Genomic DNA, 27,847 nt, shown 5'->3' with positions numbered 1-27,847 from the left:
CGAATCTAAGATTCTCGTCAAATACAACTCCCAAGTTACGTGTTTCGCGTACGCGGTCTATTATAATATTATTCACAGTTACTTACTTAATCATGTTTTATGCAATAAATGATTTATTATTATTATTATTTATTTCTATTTGGTCTACAAAACTAGTTACAAAGTTCACAACGTTTGTTATTTTTAGGTTTTTGACACAACATGCTTATATAAAAATTAAAATAATTCGGGTACCTTAATTATGTTTTTACTAACAATTTTTAGTAACGAGGTGTCTATAAGAGCTTATCCACTGACATATTTTAAAATTTTAATCATTCCCGAATGAGACAAGAGAAGCATTAAATATGTCTATTTATTATCGCTTAACAAGTATATTTACTTTATATGTCTAGCTCGACTTCTAGAGATTATCCTAAACTATTAAAATCGTTAAAACGTGAGTCATTTTGACCGCATTGACCACTTGACATAGAAATGACCTGTCGAGTCAAAAGGTGATGGTTAATTGTTGATGTTTTAGCTTAGTATGTATAACTGAAAAAAAAACATAAGTAGAAATAAACTTATAAAATATTAATATTAAAAATATACATATAAACGAACATTCTATTCGTTTTTCGACTGTATTGAAATGTCAAAATAATATAACAACCAATGAAATATTATTTTCTTTTCTTTATCAACGGCTCTAAAAATTTCATTAAATTATCTACTAAAGTATTTAGAACTGATGCTTATTGTAGTCTATCGAATGGAACCATTCAGTTATACGTAACTATAACCACAGTGCCAGAGAGGCAAACCAAAAAAATAATATTGGGTCGTCAGAGAACTTTTACCAAGTGGGTCAGCAGCGCGCCTGTGTGACGTCATCAGGCCGGTTTGCGGACGATCCAAAGATGCTTGGGGACTCTATATATCTATTCAATTTAAGTAAAAAAAGAAAGGTCTTTGAGTTATAAGACGTTGAAATATACATGTTACATATAATAAACATACTTACATAAATCAACCAGAAAATAAATATAACCAGATAAAATGTATGTTGTTTTTGATACGATACCTTATTAAGTAATTAATATTGTGTGTTTTCAACACTATGATGAAATGTGTTCCTTAAAAGAGATAACAAGATTATCAGAAATGCATGTTGTGGTAAAATCAACACTTCATAATGTACTGTAAACATACAGGACTAGAAAGTAGATAAAGGAAATAATATCTTATCGTTATAAACGTAAGGTCGTATACACCTTAAACTTAATTCTTAGGTGAATATCTGTAAACAGAGACCTAAGATCCTATTTATCATCTTTTGTATGTGGGGGTCGAGCACGCTTCGGCACGAATTGGGCCAGATCGCACCGGGGAAGTACCACACCCCCACAGAAAAACGGCGTGAAATGCTATTGTGTTTCGTACGATGAGTGGGGGAGCCGGAGGCCCTTTTCCTTACCCTTCTCATTCCTTTCCTTTATTCCTCTCGTCAATGCTTTCCTTTGTAAAGTCTGTAAGTGACCTTACGCCTCTCCAAATGTTCATGGGCGGTAGGAGTACTTACCATCAGGCAACCCGCCAGCCCCATTTCCGACTATGACAAAAAAATATGAGCACAGAATACTTAATGGTACTAATTTGGGTCCTCTTTTATAAATGCCACAACCATTTATAAAAGAGGTTTTAGTTTACATCTCCTCGAAAAATTATAGTTTAATTTGCGTTTTTAACTTAGTAGCACAAGATAATTATTCTTTCCATTATTGCTTCACGACGCAATATATACTGACAATACCAAGACTAAATCATCATCCGTTTCACTCGACTAGTTTCACTTATATTGTTTAGTTTTAACACTGCTTATAATAAGTGGAAATGGAGAGAAATTAAATTTCATGTTTAGTATGTTAATGTAATTTGCTATCACCTTATGTGATGATCGAGTATATTTTTTGTCTCATAAATATATGCATATAATATGCCAAAATGAGGGCAGAAAGTTAGTATGTATAGGACACCACAAACCTGCGGTTATATGTAATATAATAGGTATCAAAATTATTTAGAACAGCCGTGGTTTTATTCGTTTTCCAATAGATCCTTACGAGGACGATCAAAATATGTGTTAAGATATTGTAATTTTTTAATATTGGAGCCAAAACTTGATCGATTAAATTTAAAAAGTGATCTATTCATCATCTCGTGTTTTGTGTGTTGTTAGTTGAGAAACATCGGTTACGCTATTTCACGGTTTAACGGAATAAGAAGGCATCAATTGGCAACTTCTATAACGATGTTTATTATTTGAATATTTGCTCTACAACGAAAATGAATGCAATAATGTTGTAGTAGTTTAATTTCATGAATATATGAATTACTTATTGATAAAATGTAAATTATTAAAATTGTTAATTGTTAAATATTATAAATTTATATTAAATTATAGAATTTAAATTTCATATGTATGAAGCAGCAATTACATTTTATTGTGTCTAAATTGAACTTTATGTACTGTATCGGGAAGACACAGACTCCTGAAACACAGTGAAAGCTATATTAGGAGTCTGGGTTTCATGTTCTATGTGATTTATAATTTGTTCAATAAATGATTTTTTTTTAATTTTATTAATGATTTTTCGAGCAAAATAACACATTTACATATTAAAATTGAATTATATTATTTAAAAAGAAACTAGAAAAAAGTATTTGTTTTACACATCAAGAAAAAGCGAGTAAATGTATAGAGTCCCCTCAGCGGGACCCTTATGAATGTCTAAACTCTAAAGGTTAATGACATGATATGCTTAATCAAACATGCCGTCTTCGTATCCTTCAGACTTATTGGAATTGCTTTTATTAGTTGACCATAAAAATTCCCCTTATTTAACCTAATAATAAATAAAGTTAGCTAGCTAGGAATTTTACGTTAAATTAAATTATATGCGTTATGAAGCAATTTACTGCATAATACTTAAGTCGACGTTATTACTCCTAAAATTATTACGAGTAATTAGACGCAAATTACATTTACGTCACTTCAATCCTCGAAAATTGTCGAAACATTTCAATCAAAATAAATTAACTTAAAATTTTCATAGATATTATAAATAATCAACAAAATATATACGTAGCGGTGTAAACGAACTTTTTTATGTTTATTTATCGTAAAACTTGGTAATTCTGTAGTTTATTTATCTTTAAATATACCTTCTTCAATTCTATAATGTAGCCTAAAATAAGTACGATTATTTAAAATTAGGCATTTACTTTAAGATATAAAGAATAAAACATTAAATATACCCATCTATATATTTTTCCAGTATTATTCATATAAATCTCAACTCGTAACTTATTTAAATAATAAAAGCTATTTAACGCAAGGCTCGTACCGAAAAATGCATGAAAAAACAAGAATGCGTTACGCGGGAATCCGCGGTCAACGCCTTACGAACTTGACAATCAACATTATTAAACAAAAAGTAATAAACGTACCTTAATTTTGAACGCCACAAATCACTTATAAACTCCACATTGACTGTTGCACCGTTTTTTTTTATACGTTATTGTTAAAAACAATTTGAAATTACATCACACTTTCTCCGTAAATGCGCGCAAAACTAGCTTAGAATTTATATGCGTCCGTCCATAGTCTCTGGCTACTGGGAACAAGTCAACGAGAACGGAATACAATATTCATGAATCTAGACAGGGATGGCGCTACTTCATTATCTCTGTCCAGCTTAAAGTTGAATCTGACTTGAGCGGTGAGCTTCCATATTTCTTCTATGCGTAAATTTTTACACTAAATAAAATTAAGAATAGGTATAGATTAACTTCAAATAAAATATTAAAAGAAAATTTAAAAATAGAACATGCACGTTAAAATATAATTTTTTAAACTATTTATTTAAACACGACATTTGGCAGAAACAGCCTTCGAGACACATTTCACCGCTAGTTAGAAGGTCAGGGTCTACATTATTCTGTTTCTTTGTGAAATAAAATAAATAAATAAAACATCTTTTAGCACGTTTGGGCGCAAATACCTACATAGGACAAACATAATTATTTTTCTTTATCATCAAGCATTATAAAACTAAAAAGTTATATAACCTTTTTAATATATATTGACAAAATCGTCTATACATTAAATTACTAAATAATAATATATTCATTAAATAACGTCTTATAAACTACTAGCTGTTCGCCCCTGCTTCACCCGCTTAGCGATGCCATTCAGTTTTTTATTGCGAAAGAACTTTTTGAAACGGTCCAGTGGTTTTTGCGTTAAAACATTACAAACATGCAGAAATACAAAACTTTCCTCTTTATAATATTAGAGTAGATTATTATTTCCATAGATAGGTTAGGAGGTGAAATCATTGGCAGACCATATATGTAAAATTGTATAGAACAATGGATTCACTTTTAATGAGTAGATAATGCGAACTGTGCATTGCAACTTACTATTGTCTCCTATATCTTAGTGTCGACTACTTTTCTATATAAAACGCTTGTATTAGCTTGACTTGTTTGTATGTAACCGACTCATTTAGGTACGACTAGACGCCCTAAGGGAGCATTTAACCCTAGCACCCAAGTCAACCTCTGTCTAGATACCTAATTTCGAAATCCGTTCAGTAGTTTCAGCGTGATTAGCGGACAAACATGCGAACAAACAAACCTTACATTTATAATATTAGTGTGATAGCGTGATTTTCACCCACTACAACACAAGCAGATTTGATTTAAACTTTACTCCATTTATCGGTAATAATACTATAAGCACAGATAACAATGCTATATCTACTCAAAAATTTTATTAGTATGCAGATAAGAATCCCCCATAATTAATAATCTCCCTACATCTACTCTATGAGCACGTGAGATAATTTCGATGATAGTGTTTTTATTACTTTTTTGAATTTACGTATTATTGGAAATTCCAATTACCACACTAATATTATACATGTGAAAGTTTCTTTGTTTGGATGTTTGCACATCAATCCCGCTGATACAGGATACTACAGAACGTGTTTTGATGAAATTAGGTATACAGACAGGGTGAGCTGACTTGGGTGATAGGATAATTTTTATCCCAATTAAATGCTCCCTTGGGATAAAACTGTAATCTTGGTATCCGGACGGACCCGGGAGAAGCGTCTTGTATAATATAAATTCAAAAATGTAATAAATCCAGAAAGAGCAATTATGACATAATAATATACTAATATAGTTTTTAAGAATTAATTGTTACTAACAAAATGATTCTTAGTTATTTGAAATTAAATAAAAATAAATAAATAAATATTCCAATTTCAAATAATTTTTACAAATAACCATTAAAAAAGAAAAGCTTAGAAAGATCGAAAATAATTAACGTTACTTTGGGGCCGACGCAGTGGCGGATTTACAAATTTTCAGGGTATAGGCTGAATAGTTTTTGCCGCCCTTGCCTCAACAATTGTCATTTCACACATTATTTTTGCAATGCAAGTGGAAGTTTGCTACTCCCGAAATGTGCAATGACAAGCGAGAAAGAAAAGTCATCGACAAAATTTGAATCTTTTTGATTTCTATGAGGTGAAAAAAAAATTCAATTCGTTCCCCAAATTTGCCGCCCCCAAATCTGCCGCCCTAGGCTCGGGCCTACTCAGCCTGCTGGTAAATCCGCCACTGGGCCGACGAAACACAAATTCCGTTTTTTATTTAATTTATATTAAGTAGACCTACCTATGTAAATCAAATACAATTTTTTATGTCATAGATGATTTGCCTGTTGGTAAGCGATCAACACCGCCCATAAATATTCGCAGAAGTTATTGCGAATGCGCTGCCCGCTTTAAAAGAGAAGGGATAAGGATTGATGACGCGAAAAAAGAAATGGACTAGGAATGGTGAAGAAAAGGATACGGGCCTTCGGCACGACTGATGGGAATCCGTGATCGTATTAATAGCTGTTTAATTTTGTCTTCTATTATATATTTACTCCGCGATATAATAAATTTGTGTTATGAATACAGTGAGTGCTTATTACTTACAATTTCAATTAATACAATAAGCATCGTAATTGTGAAAATATAAAAATAGATGTAATGTCATACATATTAAGTTGTTTTATAAAAATCCTGTGTTTACAGTATGAGTTCTATACATGTTTATTCCCCAGCAGGTATATATGCATAATTATTTCGTTCTGCCTTTATTGTGAATGTACCGTAGCATTCACATTAGTGTCAATATTATAGTATTCAAAACATATTATATTATGTACTACAAGAGGGTTAGAACAAAATTACGCATATGTGTGTGTACGTAGTTCTAGCTCTACTTGTACTTATTATTCTGTGGTTCTAGTTACGAAATACAGATATATCAAAATCGAGGGGTAAAATATTAGGAGATAGGACACTATACCACATATGTATATGAATACTAAATTCACAGAGTACATTATATATAGTTGGATTATACTACTGTTTGAGTTACTCCATTCGTGTACTGAATGACTTTTCACATTCATGAACACAGGCCAACCCCTTACAATGTATTTTGATGAAGTTAGCTTACCACAGAGTAACTAATATTCTGTTATCTGAGTAGCGGCGCTCGAGCGTCACGTTTCATCTCCTTTTGTTTTATATGCTCAATATGAGGATTGAGAGTAACAAACAGAATATATTGAAAATACTAAAATAGATTATCATTTCTTTTAAATTTGTTTAAAGTAATCTTAATAATAAAAATTAAATACATAATTACAATACTATACATAATGTCAACTTCAAATTTAATGCAGTCGACAGCGTGATTTTGACAGCTTAACCTCAATTTGTATCAACTTAACCTTGTGTTTACAAATTGTTATTGCTTAGATTAATTAAAAATGGGTGAAGAAGAACCACAAAACAACGAACATAAGAAAAGACAACGTAAGAAAAGGAAGAATTTCATCTCCAACGCCAAGAAATACGCTAAGAAAGGACAATTAGGTCGCGGAACAAAAATTCCCGAAGAATTGTACCAATATTTTGTTGGTATCTTAGATGTTATAAAACAAGGCGTGCAAGACCCAGATGAGAGAGGTAAGTGATGTAAATATGTTACAAAAATTTGCTCCTACTTATAATAAATATTAAGAATATTTAGTTGGAGAGATAAGCATTTCTTTTCTTGACTATGTAGAAAAATATTTTAACCTATAAACTATGCTACATATCTACAGCGTACAGATAAAGCCGGTAAATAAAAGCTACGTTTTTTTTATAATATTTGATGAGATCTGTTTTAATGAAGTAAAACTGACTTTATTATTTATAAAAGAATTAAAATAGCTTAACACTTTATTTTTGGATTTACAGAAGCGTTAGTCAAAAATGTACTAGAGCGGACAAAAGATGAAGAAATAAATGTTGTTGGCAATCAACTAGGATGCCGTCTCGTAGAACTGCTGCTTCCCTATGCGTCAGCTGAAGACCTTGAAAGATTCTTCGATGTGCTATCACCAGAGCTACGAAAACTCTGTTCTGATAACTTCTCCAGTCACGTTGTTGAAACTCTGTTACGTGTCTCATGTGTACGAGCCACTGAACACTTGCAAATAGACGATGAACCAGTTGCTAAGAAGCAAAAAACAGAAGAGAAATACACAGAAGAACATGTCACAGCATGCCGCGAATTCACTTTGAAGATATGTAAATATGCATTGAATAATCTGGAAGATTTCGTCTGGGATCAATATGCAAATCACATTTTACGGAGTGCATTGAAATGTCTCAGTGGTATAACTCTGCTGCCAGGTGAAAAACCTAAAGTGAACCTATTTAAAGAGACCGTACAAGATAAGAAAGGCATTCCACCACATTTGACTGAAATGACATATAAAATTGTACCAGATGATTTCAAAGAGATCGTCACAGAATTTGCGAATAGATTGTCATCGTGGCCTCAGTTTAAAGATATGCCTTACCAGAATTTAACGTCTGGGCTATTGCAAGTGTTATTATATGCGGCCAAAAACGTAGATAAGAAGTTAACTAAGTCCTTAGTTGGTAAGTTGCTGGATGAAAGCTTTGCACCAGACGGATGGGCGGGGGATGGTGCAGATGAAAAGAAAGAAGATAAAAAGGAAGATGGTGCAGAGGCCAGTCCGTTGCCACCCGTTTTTGAATCTGAATCTGCTGTCAGGTGAGTAATAACTTTAAGTATGATTGAAATAACTTTACTTTTGTATGTAGTAATGATCGAAGATTTTTAATTCAATAATACATATCCTGGTAATGAAGTGTGTTACTCTTTTTTAAAACATAGATTTATGTATGTAAAATTTAAACATCATATATTTTTTAAAACACTTATTACATATTGAATATTTTATCCTTATATAATATAATAATTATGATTAAAACAATAAATTAGGAAAGTCATATGTGTTCCTATTCCGATTTGAATTGCATTCTAAAAACAGTACAATTTATTATTCTACACATATTCCAGGCTTTTGGAAGCGGCTCTGTTTGTGGTCAAGAAAAAGACATACACACAAATATATGCGCGCTGTTTCATCAACCGTCTGGGCCAGCTGGCTGCGATGCCAATGCTCAACTTTACCGTCCAACGGCTGATAGACAACTGTCACATAAAGGAAGAGGTGCTTTTTTGTTCTACCCTCACCTTAATACAAAGAATAAGATAAATATTGTTCTAACTGACTAAAACCCAAAGGGTGAAACGGCACCCTATTCAATGTAGACTTTGGTGTTTGTCTATCTGTCCATCTGTCACCACATTATCTTAAAAACCAAGAATTAGGTTGAAATTTTCGGAGATGATGTTGTGTTTTTGTTGCTGCTAACAACAAACAATAAAAAATCGAGGTTGGCGCGGTCATATATAATGTACAGAAGCCACAGTGTAGAGAGTCCGACTCGCACTTGACCGGATTTTTATAATTTCGGTGTAATTTTGCAGATTTGGTGGTATAGGTTAAGTTGTAGTTATAAATTTTATTTAATATTTTATTGAGTGTATTTTTTTCTTTATTTTAGTTTGAACCAATGTTCGACGAGCTATCGGATAAATTCGACGCGCTTTTAGCGTGTGGCAACACCGGCGTGCTGGTTGCCCTCGCTAAGGGCTGCTTGAGGATTAAAGCGAGACAGACTCAGTTCTTGCAGGTATTGCTTGTTCATTCGCACTTAGTTGATTTGTATACTGTCTTATTATATTCAATCTTCTTTTAAGTTTCTATTACATATACTGGGGATCTAATAAATATTATATTATCTTCATATGTTTAATATATTTAATTTATTTACTTTTTCTCTATGTTCTAAACTGGCATAATAAATATTAAGAGGGTATCGATGGTTTAATATGCATGTATATTTGTTTTTTAAACAGACATTGTCCGAGTATATCTTGTGCATAATAAAATTTTTTTTCCAGAATTTAGAGAAAGCCCTTAATTGCTCAGATGGTGAGAATCAAAAGCACTTTGCGATACAATGCTTACGCCTGGCGCCGCTCGGGGGCAACATAGAGGTGGCCACTCAAGGATTCTTCATACACATACACGGTTCCGTTATATTGCAGACTCTGCTTGATTTTCAGGTAATTTTATTAGTTTCAACCGACTTACACAATGAGGAGAAGATTTTTAATTTATCTGTTTAAATTTTTTGGTATTGTTACGTCACAATTTTTCGACTGGGTGAACGGATTTTGATGATGCTTTTTAAACCGACTCGATAATATAATTCGACTATATTTTTGTGTTTGTTACCTTTTAAGTTGGTGCACCGATTTTGATGGTTGTTTTTATTTGAAAGCCGGTGCCTGCCATTTGGTTTCATTATTAAATCATGTCTAGGACACACTCTGTAATAACAGTTGTTCAAAGGAATTTTCAAAGTTTCAAGTTATTTTGTATTTTTTTTTTTTTTGTAATTTTTTGTTTGTTTGTTTCCAGCGACCTACGAAACCGGTGCAAAGCCTGCTCGAGTTGCAGACGGAGAGTCTTCTGTACATATTCAGTGAGGCCAAAGGCTGCCACGTGGCGGATGCGTTTTGTAAGGGACAGTTTGTTGGTGTAAAAGCGAGGGATAAACTTATATGGAAGCTGAAGGTATTATATTGATCTGTTTTTTTTTATTTGGTAACTTTATAACTGACTGCGGAAAAAGCGGTTGCGCGTGGTAGACATTGTTTGGTGTGGTTAAAAAATTGTGATGGGTCGGGTTCTGTTCAAAGTATAATGAACTAGCTCTCCGCCCGTGGCTTCGCCCGCGTAACAAAGAAAATTCCCATCGAACTGAGAAGATGCATCACGGTATATAACCTATATCGCTCTCTTGTTGAAATTGAAAGCAATTTAGGAAAAATATATATTTCTTCAACGATTCCTTGATTATTCATTATTATAAAAAAAGCTTAATTATATGTTTTTCTATAATATATAATAATACTAGCTTACCCGGCAACCACTGTTCTGCCTTTCTCTTATCATTTAGACCTACCCGATATGCACACAAAATTTCATGAAAATCGGTCAAGCCGGTTGAGAGGAGTATGGTTACTAACATTGTGACACGAGAATTTTATATATATCTTCTTATATATAAAATTCTCGTGTCACAATGTTAGTCTCTATACTCCTCCGAAACGGCTTGACCGATTCCTCTGAAATTTGGTAAGCATATTGGGTAGGTCTGAGAATCGGCTAACATCTATTTTTCACACCCCTAAATGATAAGAGTAAGGCAGAACAGCGTTTGCCGGGTGCAGCTAGTAGAGATATAAATAAATATATTAAGAAAATTCTATAATAAATGATCACGACTTAAGTGTTTTGTTTGACCCTATGCGTTCCTTTACAGGGCTGCTACCAAACGCTAGCGATGTCGCAGTACGGTTCCCGCGCTTTCGATAAAATATACGAAGCGGCATCCGATGAGCAAAAAATTAAAATAATGGCGGAATTAAGTGAAAAATGTAATCTTCTAAACAGCACTGCTTGTGGACGATTGATTGCGGCCAAGTTGGACGTCGCCGCGTTTAAACTATCTCAGAAGAAATGGGAGCAGAGCCATTTGAAAAGTGATAATAAATGTGAATAAATGTTGTGGTCTTTTCATTCTACCCTCGTTTTTATTAATTGACTTGGGGCTATTTTTCAATCGTCGGTTCAAATGTAGTTTTCAAATATCGTACTAAAGGACTATTAGAAAAATGACTTTGTTATTAACAGGTGACAGTTTTATTTTATTGTGTTATATTTTAATTTCTTTTTATGTCGTCATCGGCAAAGGAGTTGGTGGTTCGCCTGATGGTAAGCGCTACCACCGCCCATGGACATTTGTAGAGGCGTAAGGTCGATTACGACCATTAGACCTTACGCCTCTACAAAAGGGATTGGCGACTTCAAATTGGTAGGGGATTGCTATTTATTTTCCTATAATAATTAGTTTCATTCCCCTTTTTAAGTTTTATTTTAGCTTCAGAGCCAAAAATTATTTTTTTACAAAAACAAACATACAGTTTAAGAAAATCCAAAGAGTTGCATTTATTTTCTCATTCATTTACTATAATATTAAGTGGCTTTCATAAAAGTAGTAAGCAAGTATTAAAATTTTATGTAACATTATGTTTATTTTATATTAAAAATAAAATGTATGCTTTAAGACAAAGAAAACCTTAGAAAATCTTGTACAACCCGAACTGTAAAGGGAACAACGGTATTCATGAATAAAATAACATGAAAATAAATGCATTTATTTAAGTCTATACTGGCACATTCCGTTACAGCCTTTTGGTATTTCTCCTGGTTGCAATTTACAAATTTTATCACCGCACATGTATTCGCCTTTGCGGAGTGACGTGCTGGACGTGTTGCCACCTGGAAATAGTACGTTTTTTTTAATTCTTTTTTTATGATGTAAAATCCTGGCAATCCATCACTAAGCTATTTCACCCATAGTTATTAGAATATAGATTACGAAGAACGAATCTAAAAAAGATAACAATTAGTTTAAATTTTTATAATTTCAAACAAAAATACATGCTATGTACAGATTTTACTCTAAATAAGTTAAGACTTTCTACATATTCGTTAACAATACCTGTTCAATCGCCGGTTTGAATTTAAATTTATTAATTATTAATCTTGGACACAGACCAAAACCATTTGCTAAATAACCTACCCCTTACAGCCGGTGTTTGACCCTTAGTATACTGAGGCGAGCGTCTCGCAACATACGCGGGGTGGGTCTCATAGTCCCTCGGCGCTGCACTGGCAAGCACCACCAAGGCGATTAACAGGAGTACCGTCTGAAAACACGAATTTATTATTTTATATTTGGTATATGAGATAATTTATGTGATAGTTGGGTGAGGCTGGTCGGGTCGCCCGATAGTAAGCGACCAGCACCGCCCATAAACATTGGTAATCGCCCAAGGTGCTGGAAGCCTTGGGAATGGATTTCCAACTTTACTGGTTAGAGATAAGGAAGGAATTGATGGAGGGAACGGAACGGGAAGGGAAAGGACTAGGAAGTGTAAAGAAAAGGAAACGGACCAACAACTTAAAAATTAACTTTTTTAATCAATATTTTGAAATAAGATAATTCAAAAGACATAGACAAATATATTTATGTAAACAAAATGAATAAATAAAAATATGACAAAATGAACTACAAAATTAATTATATTTTTTTGTCATAAAGTTAAATATTGTCACTGAATGGTTAAATACTAATAAAAACAAAATTTGCAAATGTTTAATGTTTGTTAAATTTTAACTAGAAATTAATTTTTATTTATATGGCAAATACCTAATAAATACTTCCGTATGAAATCACAAACCGCGGCCCATGCGCGTGAGTCACTTGAAGGTAAAGTTACAGGAAGTTTGTTTATATTGCAATTAATAATGTGAAAAAAATCGCTTTAGAAACAAATAATTAATGAAATTACAAATGATTAAAGAAAAACGTAGTAAGAGCACATGTTTTGAAATAATTTGTATCTATCTGGATTAATGTTTTATACTCCAATTGATATCATCATCATAATCCTATATTTATTCTCGCTGCTGGGAAACAGGCTATAAGTGTTCAAGCTATAATCGACCACGCTGGTCAAATGAGGATTGGTAAACGTCACATATCGTCGAGCTTATTGACATGCTGGTTTTCTCACGATATTTTCCTTTTATCGTTTGGAGCAGGGGTGATGCGTATAATGCGCAGATAGTTGAAAAAAAAAATGTTTGCACTGTCTAGACCAGACTATCCACTTTGGTTTGAAGTCCGAGTACCAAAGTACCTATTTGGCTATTTACCTTCCTAATAATCTGCATATATTAAACTTATACCTTTAATCATATTTCATTAAAAACAGGTTTTAGGCAATGGCCCCCAAAATTATTTCTTGCCCCCTCTATTAATTACCAGTGCATCCCCCGTCCACCCCCCTACAAATTATTAGATATTACCTAATACCTAATTAAATTACTGGCGATACACAAACAATTCTAATGACATTTTATATTCAGAAAAATCCTTAACTTTCGATAAATTCTCATAACTGCTCCTGTCTTTTTACTAGACTTTTTACTGTTTATTGGGAGTAGACTGGTTTTTACGGCTTTTTTTTTGGAAAATCAGTTATTGACCTAGATAACTAAGACAATAATTTCCTATTTCCTATAGCTAGGACAATAATATAGACCTATTCCTATATTAGGAATATTGTCGCGTACATATAACTATATTTTCAACTCTCATCTTTCAGTCTCTCATTGCAAAAATACACTAAAATTCATATTCCACTTTAAACAGTAAACACAACCACATAAAAAACACTACATTTAGAAATCACTTTTAAAACTATTTCAAAATCATTCAAACACTAACTTTCATCACGAACTAAGTAAATTAATAAACTTAAAGCTAAAAAAGCAAATAAATAAACAACTTACAACAGAATTCATGGCGTGAGTTGTACACCTTATGAGAAGAATCATGGATGATTGCGAACCATGACTCAAAACGAGTCAGTCAACCTGTTTGGCTCATTCCACTTAGCTCTGCTTATTAAATATTTATTAAACATTATCCTTGTAGGTGAGATATACGTATTTCAAGTGTAATTTGTCGTATCTGTACAGGGAAACACATCATCTATATTTCTATGTTATTTTAAAGGCTTATGTCAACTAAAGTACAAAATAACTGCACTGACTTTCTCTAATGTGAAAGATTTATTGTAGATATTATACATTTTCATTACCTGAAAGACACGAATTTATCAATAATTGTAATAAAAACAGGTGGTTAAGTATGTATCTATTTGATTTTATTTAACACATGATGCATTTTCAGTGGATTTAATCATTGTTTATTTATCATCAATATCAGGTTTCTCTCATTCAGTTATATACGTACAAGTTTCGCGCACTTTAAGCAACAAAACATTTGACAGACTTTCTACAAAATACAAAGTAGAACACACCAATGTTTATTCACAGTGATTCTTTTAAATAACAAGAGCACTATGTGTCATACATCCAATGTTATAATCGGTTACTTCCTATACCTTACTCGAGAAATGTACAACAATCCTTACGGAGGCCCGTATCCTTTTCCTTATCCTTGCCAATTCTTTCTTTTATTCTCCAGTTGGGCAGTGGTAGAGCTTACCATCAACCCAACAACAAGGTGCCGTACATTTTTTCTGAATGAGCTGATCTCAGGATCTACTGGTTCGAATTTATTATTATAATTATTGCCGAAGGCTATATAACATCATGAATCACGTAGATGAAACCGCGGGGCAGAGCTAGTATCATATAAAGAAAATATTCCACCAAATATCCGTCTACCCTCAAAACTCCAAAGTATTGGTCAAACACGTCAATAGCATGAATCAATTAGTGCAATCCTCGGCGCCTCGCTGCAAGCCTCTCTACGAAAGAGCCAAATTACATTTCGTGGTGACCACATTTTTGGAATTTGGCGGAATGACGTAAAGTTCGATATGGTAGGCGTAGAAAAGCTGCCAAAATATTTTCTTTTATTCTAATTAATGTTTTAAGCTTAACAAACATCTAAAAATATTCTTAATGTTCTACGCTCACGCGTTAACCACTGTACCAAGAAGCAATGAATAAAAAATAATTTAAAAAGTGAAGTCCCGTGTCCCCTAGTAGGGTATGGGGCAGATGATGTACATCCGTTTCATTGATCGATTTTCTTTAGGGACAAGTAGGTGATCAGCCTTCTGTGTCCTGCCAGACCGAGACATTTTTTTTTTTGTGCGTCCCCACTGGGAATCGAACCCAAGACCCGTCGGTTCTACGCTCACGCATTAACCACTGTACCAAGGAGGCGGTCAAAAAATAAGCTGATCCCCCAATATTATAAAAATATCTCGTTACTAAAAATTATATCAACCCGAACCATGGAAAAGGAAGAAGACACAAATAATTTTTTTATTAAGTTGTATATTTTGTTTGGAAACGTTATTTGATAATGTCTTAAGGTAAAAAAAAATATCTCAATATAACCCAACGCGTATGCACCAATGTCCACGCCGCGGCCACAGCACAAAAGTCCTTAAAGCAGGCGACACTCTCGGCTTAATCATCGCCCGTCACCGACCCACTACACCGAGATTGCATTTGACGACGACATTCGGAACTTGGACAGCTTTTTCGGGATTAAAATCGATCTCAAATGTCACGCTATAATTGGTTTTATGTATTATCTTTAGTATTAAACGTAATATTTTTATTATCTGTGATATTATATTAACTGTAAAGTGTGTTTAATTTTAAAATAAATTAAAAATAATGAAACGAGAATGCGAAAATTACAATATTAAAACACGATCAGAATGTGTGGACATATAGTTTTTTATTTTTTTAGATTTTGACATAGAATAGCAAAGAACATAATCTTACTAAAAGGACTAAACTGCCGACTGTTTTTTCTCATTACATTACTATCTTAAACAATTAAAATATTAAGCTATTACTATTTGCAATTATATATTTATAAAAGCAGTGGTGGCTCAGTGGTGAGAACCTCGGACTTCAAAATCGATAAGTCGGGGTTGGAGACCGGGTGAGCGTGCAGGAAATAAATTGATTTTTCAATTTATCTGCGCATGTAGATAATATCACCACTGCTTAAAACGGTGAAGGAAAACATCGTGAGGAAACCGGTATATCCGAGAATCAAAAAGTTCGACGACATGTGACATCTGCCAACCCGCACTTGGCCAGCGTGGTGGATTATGGCCTGAACCCTCATAGGAGGCCTGTGTCCCAGCAGTGGGAAGATATAAGGGCTGATGATGATGATGATGATGATTACTATTTAATAACATTTCATATAAAATATTGTTTTCGGAGCTCTTCTTCAGACTCTATCTAATAAAATACACCGTGGATCTTAATTCCCTAAATATATTAAATTTTGACTTAATTATAAATTTGCTTTATTTATTGATCATGCAAACTGATTAATTAACTATTTTTATTTAATCCTTCAATCTATCAGCAAACAAAATAACCCTAAAAGGTTTCAGAAAATTTCAGAGAAATCTACAAATTCAATTTGTTTTTCCTTTAACTTCGCATACAGCGACATCTTGCGGCCAACCGTTCTATTTCAAGCAGTTTTTGATCAAAATATCTTTCACAAATGTCACGGCTCCCTTTAGTTGTCTCGACTCTCAACGTTGACAGATGACAGACGCCTACGGGCATAAAGCTTTGCTATCACGTTGTTTTGATATTCAAAGAGAACTGGTGGACGTTAAATTAAAACGGTCATAAATGTATGTTATTTACCTAAGCTTGTTATATTATGACCGAGTCCTCCGCCCGGATTCCGCCTGTGGTACATAGCCTATAGCATTCAGGGATCACGTACCCATAAAAGGGATCACGTACTATAAAAAAAGTCATTCATCCAACGATGAATGACTCTTTTATAGTTCCAGTAATTAATGAGATTAGAGCGTTCAAACAAACGCATTTTTCAACATTAATTATTACTATAGCCACGTATATACCAGTAGATAAAATGTAATTTTCCGATCGTGGCTTCTTCGCGTAGTATGTGTTAAATCGCTTTGTAAACAATTTCCCAATCTCTTATAGACGTATATTGCAAGACGAAATGATTAAAAACATTCGTCTATGGAGCAAGAAGTAGTCAATTACTTATTATATTAACTCTAAGCTACTTAAAAGCTGTGGTGGCTCAGTGGTGAGAACCTCGTACTTCAAAATCGATAAGTCGAGTTCGAGACCGGGGCGAGCGTGCAGGAAATAAATTGAATTTTCAATTTATCTGCACATGTGTATAACATCGCCTCTTCTTAAAAACGATGAAAAGAAAACATTGTGAGGAAACCGGCATGTCCAAGAATTAAAAGTTCGACGACTTGTGACATGTGCCAACCCGCACTTGTCCATTGTGGTGGATTATGGCCTGAACCCTCAAAGGAGGCTTGTGTCCCAGCAGTGGAAACATATATGGGCTGATCATCATAGGAAAGTACGTAAATTAAGCAACAGTACTTTAAATTTTTTGACAGTTATACAAAATTCTACGATAGTATAGTTATATCAACAAATTAATTCTTTAATAATTAACACACTAATATTATAAATATGAGTTTGTTTGTTTGGATGTTTGTCCATCAATCACGCTGAAACTACTACATCTAAATCTTTAATAATACTTGAGTAGGTTATATATTACAGTTCTTAATTTATGGTTAGTAATATATTACATGTGAAATTACTCTTTAATTCCTTAAATATAGGGTTTGAGTTTATCCTGTTACTTTCATATTTATATTATAAAAAATATATTATTGTAACTACTGGCTCGAAACATTTAAATACATTCGTGTCAGAAGAAAAGCAAAATAATTTTAAATCAGTTCTGCGCCCATTTTCAAGATTTCAGAACAGTGGACCCCTGAAGGCATACTTTGCGGTCACCTGTCGTTCTTTGAAATACAAAGAGATGTTTAAAGGTCGAGACTTTGGTCCGGACCAAAGGGTAGGAGTGCTTTGACGTCAATAAAATACTGAAAGACTTATTACGTCATGGAATGTTAAAATCTCGTAAAACATTATGTACAATAGTGCTATTATAATTTACTAGCTGTCCGCCCCGGCTTCGCCTGTGGTAGATATATAGCCTATAGCCTTCCTCAATAAATGGGCTATCTAACACTAAGAGAAACAAGTAGCTACTGGGATTAGTGTGGATGTGTTATTGTGTGTTTAAACTTTTGCGTAGAGGGTTTATCAGCCCAACGTTGGCTTTTACTATCAACCGACGTCACAAAAGGAGGATTTTTGAGGAGGAAACTTGACTGCATTGTTTTGTTTGTTACCTCATAACTTTGTACTGGTTGAAACGATTTTTATGAAAAAAAAAAGGAAAACAAAATCCTCTTTCGATTAAATATTCAAACGATACGTCGACTCGTATAATCGCTGTGTGGATCCACTTTTTAATAGAAGCATCTTAAGAACCACAGGACAGTTCTTTGCCATCATGTTATGTACATATAACATATCATGGAGAATGAAAATGTAAAATTGATATTATTTTTAAAACAACAACAGAGTTTATTGATGTCTCCTTTCTGTAGAAACTTATTTCCGAACGAGTGGTAGTATAAGCTATGTTATGACGATTAAAAAGTGCTTATATAAGAAGTCTAATTAAGTAAATAAATGTTAAGCTTTACTCATAGGACACCTATATATAGGACTAGTAGGTAGGTGTCCTATGAGTGATTTGAAATAATATGTTGTGTTTAATTATGAAATATACCTATGAACTACTCGTTTAAATAACACTAGCAATTAAATATTTCCCATGTTACATGGAACTATAATTTAAATAAACGATTACCATTGGTGTTTTGCTCGATTAATTGTTTACCGGACTTTAAAATGAATAGTTTACATTGTTTATAAGATGGTCTTCATCTAATATGATTTGAATGTTTGATAGACTTTTTATCCGTTTTATAATTCAATTACAATTATAATAAAATTATATTGTGTGTATTGGAGGTTGGAGGTAATAATTTTAAATTGAAATATAAGATAGAACAATGAACTTATATCCTCATATACTGTATGCAATATATGTTATAAGTACTTTGAGTATACGGGGAATTTCTATATATTATAATGATTTCATGGATTTACTTTAAATAAAGTGAAATTTACAAAAATATAAAGACTGATCGCATAAATATGCCATAATTATTATATATTTATACTAGAGCTGTATCTGCTTACATGTTCAAAGGATAATTGCATTATATCACGTTCGGTATAAATCCTTGACCTTTGAATTATAATGACCAGGTACCTAAGATTTTATGTTTTCCGCTAAAATACGTATTTCTGCGGTTTTATGTGCATAAGTTTGGTTCAATGATTTGTCTTTTTGACCTATTAAAATGTGTTTATAATATTAAAATATCTCTTGACGTACCCAGGTAAGAAATAGCCTAGCTGCTAATCCAGACTATAATCTATCTCTATACCAAGTTTCGTACAAACAAATTGTTATATTTATATTTGACCAATTGCACAGACATTTCATCCAAAACTCTTATCTTACTGATTCTTAAATCAAAATAATAAAAAACCTCATATAAAATCCTTATAAAAAGTTTAACCAACAGACTTTACATGTTTTTTGTTAAACAAACAAGTTAAACCCAATATTTTTCAAGGAGCATCTTGAAGATTTATTTATATAGATACTATTATTTAAATTTATATATTATATATATTTATATAGATACTATTGTTAAGACTATTATTTATTATGTATGATTTCATAGTTACATAGGAGATATTAAATTATCTGTTATCTGTATAATAGAAATAAAGTTACACAACGATTCATCATGGAGTAAATAAAACTACAATTATTTTATCTAACATCATTTATTTCAATAATTTAATAGCCAGAGCGACTCGGAATGGTCTTATCTTAAATATAAATAAACTTAAATTCAAACATATTCACACTATTCTAATATTGCACATTTATATTAAACAAATAAATTATTTACAATAATATAAAACTGATAAGCGTTTATATTAAAAATCTAACGTAAAGAAATAGAAATTAATGCAATAACACAACATATAAGTTTCTATTATATATTAAAAAAAATCAATATACTACAATATCTTCCACGTCATCATTTAAGTCTGAGAATCTAGGCCGATAAAACAGTTTTTCATATAAATACCAAAAATGTATAAAAATAAAACACAGATATTGCAATTTTAAAATATACAACAGAAATGCACGCAAAAATATCAGCGTCATGTATAGATTAAATTTTAACACACTGAATTACGTATATTTATATGTTTATACATACATGTACTGTTTTTTTTTCACCCGACTGCGATAGATGATGGGTTATGTTTTTTGTGTGTATTTTATTTTTATCAAACGAAAAATTTAGAAGTATCTTTACATTCGTCTTAATTGCAAATAACAATGGATTAATAATTACAATACAAAAAATATAAATAAAAAGTAATATCAATTTGTGAATTAATTTATCATAATACAACAAGAAGAATTTTTTAAGTTTAATAATTTCTTAACTATGTGTATGTTTATTAAAAAGGTTTTGTGCTATCTTAGTACTTTTTGATATTGTGCACTTAAAATATATTAACAAAATTAAACGTCTAGTCATATTTTAGTAGCTAAATAACTTATAGACTAGTTACAATCATACTAATTAATATTTACACCAATTTAATTATTCTACTATTACTTATAATTATTTGTACAAACATTTAATTAAAAAATGTGTTAGCTAGTTAAAAGTTCATTATACTTTCAGTTTGAAAAATACTTACGTGACTCACATAGACATTCTAAAAATTGTCAAAAAAAATCAACAACCAAAAATTTAATAAAAAGTAATATCTTGATATTTGTATGGCTTACATTTTCATCCCGCGATGCATGTAAGCCTAAGCAATTTTGGATGAAACTGGATAAAAAAAATATAGCTAACGCAAAATCGAAAAAGAATTACTTAGCATTATGGAAAAAAGATATGCGAATTTGAAAATGGAATTACTTTTTCAACTTTCTTGGTAACCTGACGTTCCCTACGCATTCCCTATTGCGTCATTTCTTCCCGCCAATCGCCATGAGGCCCTGCGTGGTGAGTGTTGCCAGCGCTATTCTGTCGTTCCCCAGATTGTTGGTAATTAGTCTGTCCGAGTTTATGGTCGTGATAGTGAGTCTGTTGTCTGCGGGCTGCGTGGCGATGGGGGTGGTGGCGCGCGGGAGGGTTTTGGGGATGGTGGTGGACGCGGGCGGAGAGGAACGCAACATGGCGGTCGGCTTTTGATCGCGGCCGCTGCACATCTGGAAATTTTTATTATAAAAAATTATATCATATAGCGCGGAAATAAGATAATTTTTATTATTATCCGCTTAGTCTCACACCTTTTATGTGTATCTAAGCTAATAATACCACACAGAGGAAACATTTCTACTTAATATGCAAGTTTGTAATGTTTTCACACAAAAACTGCTGGACTGATTTCAAACATTCCTTTACCATGAATAAGCTTGGCAGCTGCGGTAGATCGCTGGTATTATATAATTTTCAAGTTTTATTCCTGTTTTTGTTAATTAGTTTTAAAGTTTGCACGTGATTTTTTATTTTCTTAGCAGTACCTGATAAATTTATTTACACGGTGTGCTCAGTAAATTTTGATAGAGAACATTCCGGTATACCTGGTGGTGGTTCTCCCAGTCCTTGTGCTGGCAGAAGGCGCCACAGTAGCGCGCGGCGCCGCAGCCCGAGCACGTCTCCTGCGCTTTGCGCCCGCAGTTCCAGCAACACTGAACGATATACGAACACTCTTATATTATAACATAGATGTATGTAGAATGTTACTGTAATAATAAAAATAAAATATAATCTTTTTGCTTCTGCACAACAATAAATTACATTTAGTACATGGATAGTTTAATATCTCTAGTGTTGTGAGAGACTGGTGCTAGATTGCTAGTGGGTATGCATTCGTGGTCGTGTAGGTATAATACGATATAGAGATAGAGATTCGGAAATCTACTAAGATCCCATTTAAACATCGTTCTGACAATTTGAAGGGGGTTTATTTCATAGTTAAAATTAATAAAGATTTTATTATAACATCTATTAAACTACTCCGAATTTAATATGCGAAGCCAAATCTAGTCAATAATATAAGTATTTAGTGAGAATTACGTTCTGTTGCGCGGGGGCGCCGCTGGGCTCGGGCGCGGCGTCGGGCGCGCGCTCCCCCAGCTCCAGCTTGCTCTCCGCGGCGCCCACTGCCCGCTGCAGCTCTAGCAGCGCTTGCCGCTTCACCTGGATTTAGAGATTGCCAGATACCAGATACCAGATTACACGGGAATACATATTATTTAACATTAAATTCGCATTTCATATTGCAAGAGGGATGAAACATGTAGGATGTTAACGAGACAGTGTGGCACGACACGCGAAGTACACAAAAGAATTAAACAAAAAAAGACAATAATAAGATAAAATAATTATAAACGAGTCTAATAATAGAATGTCCCACAGTCAATAAGGATCTAGCTCAGTATGCGCCAGGCATGAACGCAACACATTGCACATTGAGCATATTAGTGACTAGCTGTCTGGCCCGGCTTCGCCCGTGGTAAGTATATAGCCTATAGCCTTCCTCAATAAATGGGCTATCTAACACTAGCACCAAACACTTCACTCAATTCGATTTGAAAACGGATTCAAATGGAATCATGTGATTCAATATTTTGGCGCAAATTTTGCGATGGTATTCGAAATTTTCCAGAACTTCCATTGAGGACGGTCAACTGTATGGTCTACCTGGTTCACAGCATCCTCAGCCCGCCTTCTGACATCCGCCACCCGCTCCTCAGTCTGTCGTACTGCGGCAGCCATTATTTCGCTCGCTACACGTTTTATGTCTGTGTTGTCTGCGGGCTCCACGCCTGTACGATAAGAAGTTATTATAAACAACCGGTGTGTTTTTGAAAGAATCACCATTATAACCTTAATTTTAGTACCAAACTTGATGGAAGTGTTGATAATTTTTTTGCCTTTTTGACCTTATTATTAGTATTAATTTTTTGGTATGGTATTTATAACAGTGTATTTATTACGTGGTATCATATTATACGATGTTAATTATAATTGCTATTTATACATCATCAGCCCATACATGTTGCCACTGCTGGGACGCAGACCATGAGAGACCAGGTCATGATGAGGACTCAGGCCATAACCCACCACGCTGGCCAAGTATCGGTTGGCAGATGTCACATGTCGTCGAACTTTTTGATTCTAGGACATGCCGGTTTCCTTTACCTTTCTGAGCAATGGTAATGTTATCCACATGCGCAGATATATTGAAATATCAATTTATTTTCTGCACGCTCGCCTGGTCTCGACAAGTCTAAAGTCCGGCTATGTATAATAAGGTTTTAATTACAGAGTATTAAATACACTATATCCCCGTCTCACCTGAACTCCTCTGCTGCAGTATGGCTAGAGCCCGCTTCGTCTTCTCCACCATACTGAGGATGCAGTTGAGCATCGTGTTGATGTTCTTCCACTCATCATCGTTCTTCACCAGGCCGGCTGGCCGCGGCTCTGTGAAGCTGCTGTTCATCGATGACACGTCGCGCACCGCTATACCACCTGCTCATCAGCAGGAATTACCCGACTTATCAAAGGTGATCATATGGAAGCTTTCATGTATTCTTCTATACGTGTTTATGCTACTACACTATATAATTATTAATCGGATGAAATGAATAATATTTAATTGAAAAACTGTTGAAAAAAAAAATGGAATCGCATTCAAAACGAAAAAATAGAGTTAACTGTAATTCGGTGCCACTATGAAGCACCCTCTAAGATATGATATTGACAAATTAAATGAAAATTTATTTTGACCCTGCGGGAAAAGCTGCGGGCAACAGCCAGTATAGAAGATGAAGCAACGACACCAACATGACTTTATATTTTCACATTTTGAAGGCGGATGAATTTTGTGACCTCAATTTATAACTTACCATCACGTCTCTCGAAGCCCGGCTCCTGCCCCGGGTGGTACGAATGGTAGGGGTGGTAGTCGAACAGGCTGGCGTTACTGGGCAGGGGGTAGAAGGGGGAGGGGTTGAAGAAGCTCGGCCGCTTCGCGTGTGGGGGGTAGTCGTCGTGAGCGCCGTTCGTTTGGGCCTCGTAGAACCTGGAAATATTATGATAAGTAATATCATGTTCTTTATATATTTTACATTAACAACAGCATTTAAATGCTTTATGAATGTTTTTTTTTTAAATAGGTATAGTAGGTAATTAAAGTACTACTATAGTATTATGTTATCTGTGGTTTCCCTTGGGCACATTAAACCGAATGAGTAGAGGAAAATCAATTGCTAAGGCGGAGAATATCGTGAAGAAATTGGCGTATTCATAAGATATACAAATTTATATAATATTATTTGCGACAGCGACGCTACCAAATGTTCACGGCAGGTGGTGATCGTTTACCATCAGGCGAACCACCAGCTCTGTTGTCCATACAACGTAAAAAAGTATTTCACTTGGATTCCCTTGTTTAGAAACGAAATTGCCAATGTCGACCAAATAGCGCCACTGCCAAATAAACTTACGATAAAAAACTAAACACGCAATTAATCAACTAAAACTCCATTCACGAACAATCGAATGACCTAAATACAATACGAAATCATAATTTTCGACTTTAAGAACAAAGACATAAATTAATAGACAAACTTTTAAATTAGTTGGAATCGCAAACAACCAAAGTTCTCCATTGTTCGATTTTGCTTTGTATTAGATAGATAATTTATAGAAGTCTAATTCTATACCTACTTATACTCAGATCAGACTCAAACTCAAGAACTTATTTATTCACTTTTATTTTAGATGCGCTTTTGAATCGTCATAATACAGAAAAATTATAATTAACCACCAGTTCGGAAAGCAGTTTCTACAGAGAAGAGCCGGTAAGAAACTCTGTAACTTAAAGAAAGAAAAACAAGAAAGAGAAAATATTTATTTTAACACATGTGTATGTACACATAAAAGATAATAATAGAGAAACATAGTAAAAAAAAGTTATTAAAGTTAGTAGTATTTGCAATTGAGCTGGAAGAAAATACTGGACCAGGCCAAAGCCCACTCGCGGCTGAAGAGCCTCAGATGATGATGAGTATTTGCAATTGCATTGAAATTAAACCTATTATTTAAGCCTGGTCTTAATCCATGGTACATGAATCATCGTTACGCTGAAACGAATGTACATCTCTTGTTAGTGAAGAAAACCACACAATAATATCCAAAACCACAAGTAAACAGTCATTTCAATGAAAACCATAAAGCAATTGCAGCTATTGACAAAAACAAAATTGTATTTCCCTAAACAATTAAAAAAGCGAGGTTCTTACGTTAAATGTATGATTCTATCAAAGGCATATCTACGACTTATATTTGCACTCAATATAAATTATAAATTGCAATAAAATATCTTTTATATATTGGAAAAAACGGCATTGTTTTAAATTTTTCTTTATATTTATTTATAACTTTCAAAAAAACTTTAATTTTCTTAAATTAGATTTGAGATAAATAGGGATATGATAAATTAATTGACTAAAAGTTTTCAAGACTAAAAATGTTTGGAGTGACATTATCAGAAGGTTAAAATAAAACCTAATAGTACAACTTCAAAAAAATATATCAAGTTTACACAAAAAAATCAATTTAATTCATAATATTGCTAATTTAGGTAGATAATGCAATAATATATAACCGAATATAATGAACGGCGCTGAAAGCGGTCTATCCGATTACACAATTAAGTAGTCCAGTGCAGGCGTCCTGTTGTTTCGATAATTATTTATTGCCTATTGCACTTCCCAAATAGTTTGCGCATAGATTTTGTATGCAAGTTACGAGTTTAGGCGATTCTCGCGTATAATTCGTCGTAATGTGGTTAAGTAGTACGTGTGGTAAGAGTATTTCACACTTGATAACTAAATTAATGAATGAATAAATAGACAGATGATGAATAAATAGACAGAATAGATGTATGGATTTTTGATATGCTTTCTAAAAAATATCTAACGAATTTCTAAGAAAGTCTATTATTTTAGACGAGGCAAGCTTCACAGCTAACTATGCTTAATAAATATGCCTTTAAGTTTCCATTGTCATGAATGACCTATTTGTGTACGTAAAATGGGATGTATGCGATTTTGCTACACTTATAGTTTATTTAAACAATGCTAATAAGTTACACAATAAAGAGTTAAGCCCAGAGATTGATGTTGATGCTGCATCGAACTAGGCGTCGATCTAGGCTACCACAGGTTTTAATCAATAAGATTATAAAATCCGCGCTCGCGCGCTTCAGCTTGTGGCAAAGGCAACGCAACAATGGAGGCCGGCCAATAGGCGCGTTGTCGCGATGCTATCGAGATTGCATAATGCATTGCCGCGGTTTTTGGACGCAGCTCAATTAATTATTGCACTAATGGCGGTTTTGGCTCCGATTTTGTTTACTAATATTTTAATCTCGTTATTAGCGGTTTGGCAAAAATTCAGCGGTTATCAGTTTTCATATTGTTATGGCAACACTGCAGCGTAAACTGTACTGTGTGTATACAGTTACGAATTGCTAGCTTAGTATGTTTTCTGGAATACTTTTATTAATCTATATTATTATTTTATTTTTAGTATATGCTAATATTATTTAGCTGAAGAGTTTGTTTGTTTGTTTGAACGCACTAATCTTAGCAACTACTGGTCCGTTTTGGAAAATTCTTTCAGTGTTAGATAGCCAATATATGTACCACGGGCGAAGCAGGGGCGGACCGCTAGTTCCGTATAAAAATAATATACAAGTACAATAGGATTTGTATGTATATGTTAATACATAGTATCATCAATTTTCTATTTTTATTTAAATGAGATTATTAATACATAAATGTGATAACAAAGCAGTTAACTTTGAAACTTACTTTATTTATTACTTTTTCAACAAGAAATTATTATTTATCTTTCCTGAAATTATTCCAATTTATATTTTTTTAACTATATCAATCTAGACATACATGAAATAAACAGATAATAACATACCATTTGCCCTTTAAATATCATTAGCTATTTTCAAGGTATAATAAATCATTAAAACACCATTAATGTAGAACGCCTGTCGCTAAGCGCATAGCAATCACCCACAATCAAAACTTTCTCCGTAATTGCTCTATCGAACAGGCGCTAACTATTCTATTTTACGTGTGATTGTGGATACGATTAATTTGATTATAAAACATTTTAATGTACTCTTAATTAACATTATTGATTTAAAATCATTGTTCTAATGTTATATATAATACTTAAATAGATTGTATACATGAATTAAAGCAAACATACGTAAACATAATAGAGTATTTGTAACACAGAATATAGTATTAATATTAAAACAAATTGAACTCAAAGTTCATTCAGATTTCAGAAGCTAGATGCCCGGTACGTGTAAGAAAACCGCAAGATAATAATTCAGATGGCAAAGGAATAATGGAATAGGAGTGCCGCAGCCAATTCTCAGTTCTGTTTCATATACCCCGTTAAAGCGAGACCTGCACCTGCTGACTTTACAATTAAATGATTATCAAATGTAGACCAACCTAACGTATCTCACGATGGTTCCAGCTTTGTCTAT

General features: G+C 33.4%; 4 protein-coding genes across 4 annotated transcripts in view; 1 reads left to right on the top strand and 3 right to left on the bottom strand.

The window, feature by feature from the left end:
• The window catches only part of LOC119837061 (band 4.1-like protein 3), a 16,710-nt gene extending 13,049 nt beyond the window's left edge, over positions 1-3,661 (bottom strand). The window contains exon 1 of the mRNA XM_038362550.1: positions 3,493-3,661. The gene's annotated coding sequence lies outside the window, so the exon portion shown is untranslated. The remainder of the gene's footprint in view (positions 1-3,492) is intronic.
• Positions 3,662-6,811: 3,150 nt separating this feature from the next.
• Positions 6,812-11,121, top strand: LOC119837073 (nucleolar protein 9). Its single transcript, XM_038362565.1, has 7 exons — positions 6,812-7,085; positions 7,362-8,187; positions 8,497-8,650; positions 9,048-9,176; positions 9,448-9,612; positions 9,971-10,126; positions 10,878-11,121. The coding sequence occupies exons 1-7, from the start codon at positions 6,887-6,889 to the stop codon at positions 11,115-11,117; spliced, it is 1,869 nt and encodes a 622-aa protein (XP_038218493.1). The 5' UTR covers positions 6,812-6,886; the 3' UTR covers positions 11,118-11,121.
• Positions 11,122-11,756: 635 nt separating this feature from the next.
• LOC119836978 lies at positions 11,757-14,061 on the bottom strand. Its single transcript, XM_038362453.1, has 3 exons — positions 13,979-14,061; positions 12,201-12,327; positions 11,757-11,896 (listed from the first exon to the last, which is right to left on the bottom strand). The coding sequence occupies exons 1-3, from the start codon at positions 14,021-14,023 to the stop codon at positions 11,772-11,774; spliced, it is 297 nt and encodes a 98-aa protein (XP_038218381.1). The 5' UTR covers positions 14,024-14,061; the 3' UTR covers positions 11,757-11,771.
• Positions 14,062-21,088: 7,027 nt separating this feature from the next.
• LOC119836997 (protein CBFA2T3) overlaps positions 21,089-27,847 on the bottom strand; it is a 50,601-nt gene continuing 43,842 nt past the window's right edge. The window contains exons 7-12 of the mRNA XM_038362475.1: positions 24,171-24,346; positions 23,617-23,793; positions 22,960-23,084; positions 22,333-22,455; positions 21,837-21,944; positions 21,089-21,461 (exon numbers count right to left, since the gene is read on the bottom strand). Coding sequence (XP_038218403.1) covers positions 21,219-21,461; positions 21,837-21,944; positions 22,333-22,455; positions 22,960-23,084; positions 23,617-23,793; positions 24,171-24,346 — 952 coding nt within the window. The 3' untranslated portion in view covers positions 21,089-21,218. The remainder of the gene's footprint in view (positions 21,462-21,836; positions 21,945-22,332; positions 22,456-22,959; positions 23,085-23,616; positions 23,794-24,170; positions 24,347-27,847) is intronic.

Source organism: Zerene cesonia, chromosome 26 (genome assembly GCF_012273895.1).
Source record: "Zerene cesonia ecotype Mississippi chromosome 26, Zerene_cesonia_1.1, whole genome shotgun sequence".
NCBI classification, from domain to species: domain Eukaryota; kingdom Metazoa; phylum Arthropoda; class Insecta; order Lepidoptera; family Pieridae; genus Zerene; species Zerene cesonia.
This window is presented reverse-complemented; position numbering and strand designations above follow the sequence as displayed.

Bases quoted from the DNA above. Each gene is read 5' to 3' on its own strand.
- LOC119837073 (XM_038362565.1), top strand. From the start codon at position 6,887: ATGGGTGAAGAAGAACCACAAAACAACGAACATAAGAAAAGACAACGT. The intron at 7,086-7,361 runs GTAAGTGATGTA...TTGGATTTACAG, and splicing joins GCAAGACCCAGATGAGAGAG to AAGCGTTAGTCAAAAATGTA. The intron at 8,651-9,047 runs GTGCTTTTTTGT...TCTTTATTTTAG, and splicing joins ACTGTCACATAAAGGAAGAG to TTTGAACCAATGTTCGACGA.
- LOC119836978 (XM_038362453.1), bottom strand. From the start codon at position 14,023: ATGATTCTTCTCATAAGGTGTACAACTCACGCCATGAATTCTGTT. The intron at 12,328-13,978 runs GTAAGTTGTTTA...TCGTGTTTTCAG, and splicing joins CTCACGCCATGAATTCTGTT to ACGGTACTCCTGTTAATCGC. The intron at 11,897-12,200 runs GTAGGTTATTTA...TACTATTTCCAG, and splicing joins TCAAACACCGGCTGTAAGGG to GTGGCAACACGTCCAGCACG.